General features: G+C 41.0%; 1 protein-coding gene across 1 annotated transcript in view; it reads left to right on the plus strand.

Annotated features, from left to right (window-relative positions):
* The window catches only part of MSH5 (mutS homolog 5), a gene marked incomplete at its 5' end in the record, with an annotated part of 40,363 nt that overhangs the window by 26,666 nt on the left and 10,873 nt on the right, over window positions 1–2,824 (plus strand). The window contains 2 exons of the mRNA XM_015569848.1: window positions 826–1,101; window positions 1,235–1,297. Coding sequence (XP_015425334.1) covers window positions 826–1,101; window positions 1,235–1,297 — 339 coding nt within the window. The remainder of the gene's footprint in view (window positions 1–825; window positions 1,102–1,234; window positions 1,298–2,824) is intronic.

The raw sequence follows: 2,824 nt of genomic DNA on the forward strand, positions 1-2,824 counted from the left end.
TGGTTTGGCTCAGTAATAGAAAGGGTCCTGGGTTTGATTCCAGTCAAGGGCATGTACCTTGCTTGCAGGCCCATCCCCAATAGGGGTGTGCAGGAGGCAGCTGATCGATGTTTCTCTCTCATTGATGTTTCTAACTCTCTATCCCTCTCCCTTCCTCTCTGTAAAAAATCAATAAAATATATTTTTAGAAAAAGAAAGGAGAGAGGACAAGGAGCACAAAATCCCCTTAAAAAAAAAAAAGAATCTCACACTCTTTATAGCCATAGGGAGATGGGGACACCCAGAATTGGATAAACGTAAATGAGACATTTATTTCTGTACACTAAATTAGTAGTAAATACCTGATACACAAAAGGTGTAAATATTAATAATAATATTATAAACTTCTGTGTTTCCACCAGTAATCTAAAAATTAGACAGTGTTATTGAAGCCCCTTAGATGTCCCTCCCCAATCCTTTATTCTCTGTAGAGAAGACCATTATCATGAATTGAGGTATTAAATCATTACACATGGGACAATTATATACTTAAACAGGAAGAACAGGAAAAGATGAATGCCTGTGCTATTACACCAGAGACACTTTCACAGCTATGCAAACTCATTCTGACTCACTCTCTCCTACTCAGCCACCAAGAAAGCTAGATTGTTGTCATACAAATGCTTCAACATACCACCCTCCCTCTAAAATATTGATAAGCTCTGTAACATACCCACATGGAATGACACACATGGTCCTATCCATCAAAACTGTGATACACAGACACAGTTGTGCTCATATCCAGAGAGGTTCAGTAGGTGCGTGTAAACACCCCTGCATAGATAGAACACTGTACTTGCCAGTACAGATACATATTGCCACAATCGTCAGGGACCTGCAAACACATTTTCACAAATTGAGATCACGACAATGATGAGAACAGATGTAATTTCAGGTCTCCTCACCCCAACCTTAACTTCCAGGCTGTGGTTCACACGTCCAACTCATGACCTGGGGGAACTAAATTCTCGTCTGGATGTCATCCAGTTTTTCCTGCTACCCCAGAATCTGGACATGGCTCAGATGCTGCATCGGTTGCTGGGTCACATCAAGAATGTGCCTGTGAGCCCAGGGCTGGAGGCAGGGAGGTGGGGAGGTTGAAGGCCGATCCAGGACATTGCACTTCCTGAGGGGCATTCGGGTGGGAGAGGGCAAACAGTTGTTGTCCCCTGTCTGACTATCCTTATCTGACTAGCTGATTCTGAAACGCATGAAGTTGTCCCACACCAAGGTCAGCGACTGGCAGGTTCTCTACAAGGTAGGTCCTACCTTCTTGAATCCTAGAAGTTCAGGTTAAGCCCCTCAGTTTGTGTTCTGGACTCTCTGTACTGTGGTTATCTTGTCCAACTTTATCCCAACACTATTTTTTTTAAGCTTGTATTGTGGATATTGTCCAAAATATTTATTATTTCTTTTGTTTTTAATCTTCACCAGACGTGTGTGTGTGTGTGTGTGTGTACTGATTTTAGAGAAAGGGAAAGTAAGAGAGAAAGGGAGAGAAACATTGATGTATGAGAGGAACATCAATTGGTTGCCTCACATACACACCCCCACGGGGATCCAACCTACAACTTAGGTATGTATCCTGACTCAGAGTCGAACCAGCAACCTTTCAGTACATGAGATAACACTCTAACCAACTGAGCCACACCGGCCAGGGCTGTCCAAAAAAATTAGAGAGAATAATAAAACGAACTCTCATGTATCCACCTTGCAGCTTCAACACTTATTTCATGTATATCTATCTTCTCCCACTTTGCACTTCCTGGATTATTTTGAAGCAATTCCCAGCCATCATATCATTTTATCCATAAATGTTTAAATATAATTTCTAAAAGAAGATTATTTTTGAAAATGAATAACTACAGCCCTGGATGGTATGACTTAGTGGTTGGATTGTTGGCCAGCACACAGAAGGGTTGCGAGTTCAATTCCTGGTCAAGGGCACATGCCTGGGTTGCAGGTTTGATTCAAGGCCCCAATTATGGTGCATGTTGGAAGCAACCTATTGATGTGTCTCACATCAATGTTTCTCTCTCCTCTCTCTCTCTCTCTCTCTTCCACTCTCTCCAAAAATCAATGGAAAAAATATCCTTGGATGAGGATTAAAACAAAATAAAAACACACACCACAAAAACAACCCAGGCTCAGGGATCAAAGGACTTGGGTTTACCACTTTTGCTTGTGTAACTAGGGGCAACACCTGTAAAAAAGGAGTAAAACGTGGTAGCTACCTAGTTTATTCAGTAAGTTGCATGTAACCAATATGCAAAAGCCCATGTTCTTGACCAGTTGACCATACTCCAAATGTGAAGCACGAGCCTGTGCTGGGAGTGCACAAGGAGATTGTATTTGAAATTCCACCTCCTTCCCTCTTGGAGGCTGCCATTCTGCCCTCCAAACTTAAGGGTCTTTTTGTTTTAATGTATACTTACCCCTGACCTTTCAGAGCATAAGAGTTTCATGATGAGGTTCTAATCAGCAAAGGCCATGCTGGGCAAGTTGACATTAGATTTTTTTACTTTCTTCCTTTACACAAAAATTAGTTAAGTTTGAGGTTTTAATTACATTTTGGTTTTAAAAAATGAACAAACTCCCACAGAATTTTCTCTTAAGGAATTGTGTTTTAAATGTACATAAGTGATATATTGATACAACCTGTTGTAAAAACAACAAAACCAAACCATGAAACAGAAATGCGTACAATAAAAAACCCCAAGTTCCTTTTCAATCCATTCCAACTCTACCTTCCCCCTACCCCAGAGACGACCACTGAGAGTCATTT

The sequence above is a fragment of the Myotis davidii genome, unplaced genomic scaffold (genome assembly GCF_000327345.1).
Source record: "Myotis davidii unplaced genomic scaffold, ASM32734v1 scaffold1006, whole genome shotgun sequence".
NCBI classification, from domain to species: Eukaryota; Metazoa; Chordata; class Mammalia; order Chiroptera; family Vespertilionidae; genus Myotis; species Myotis davidii.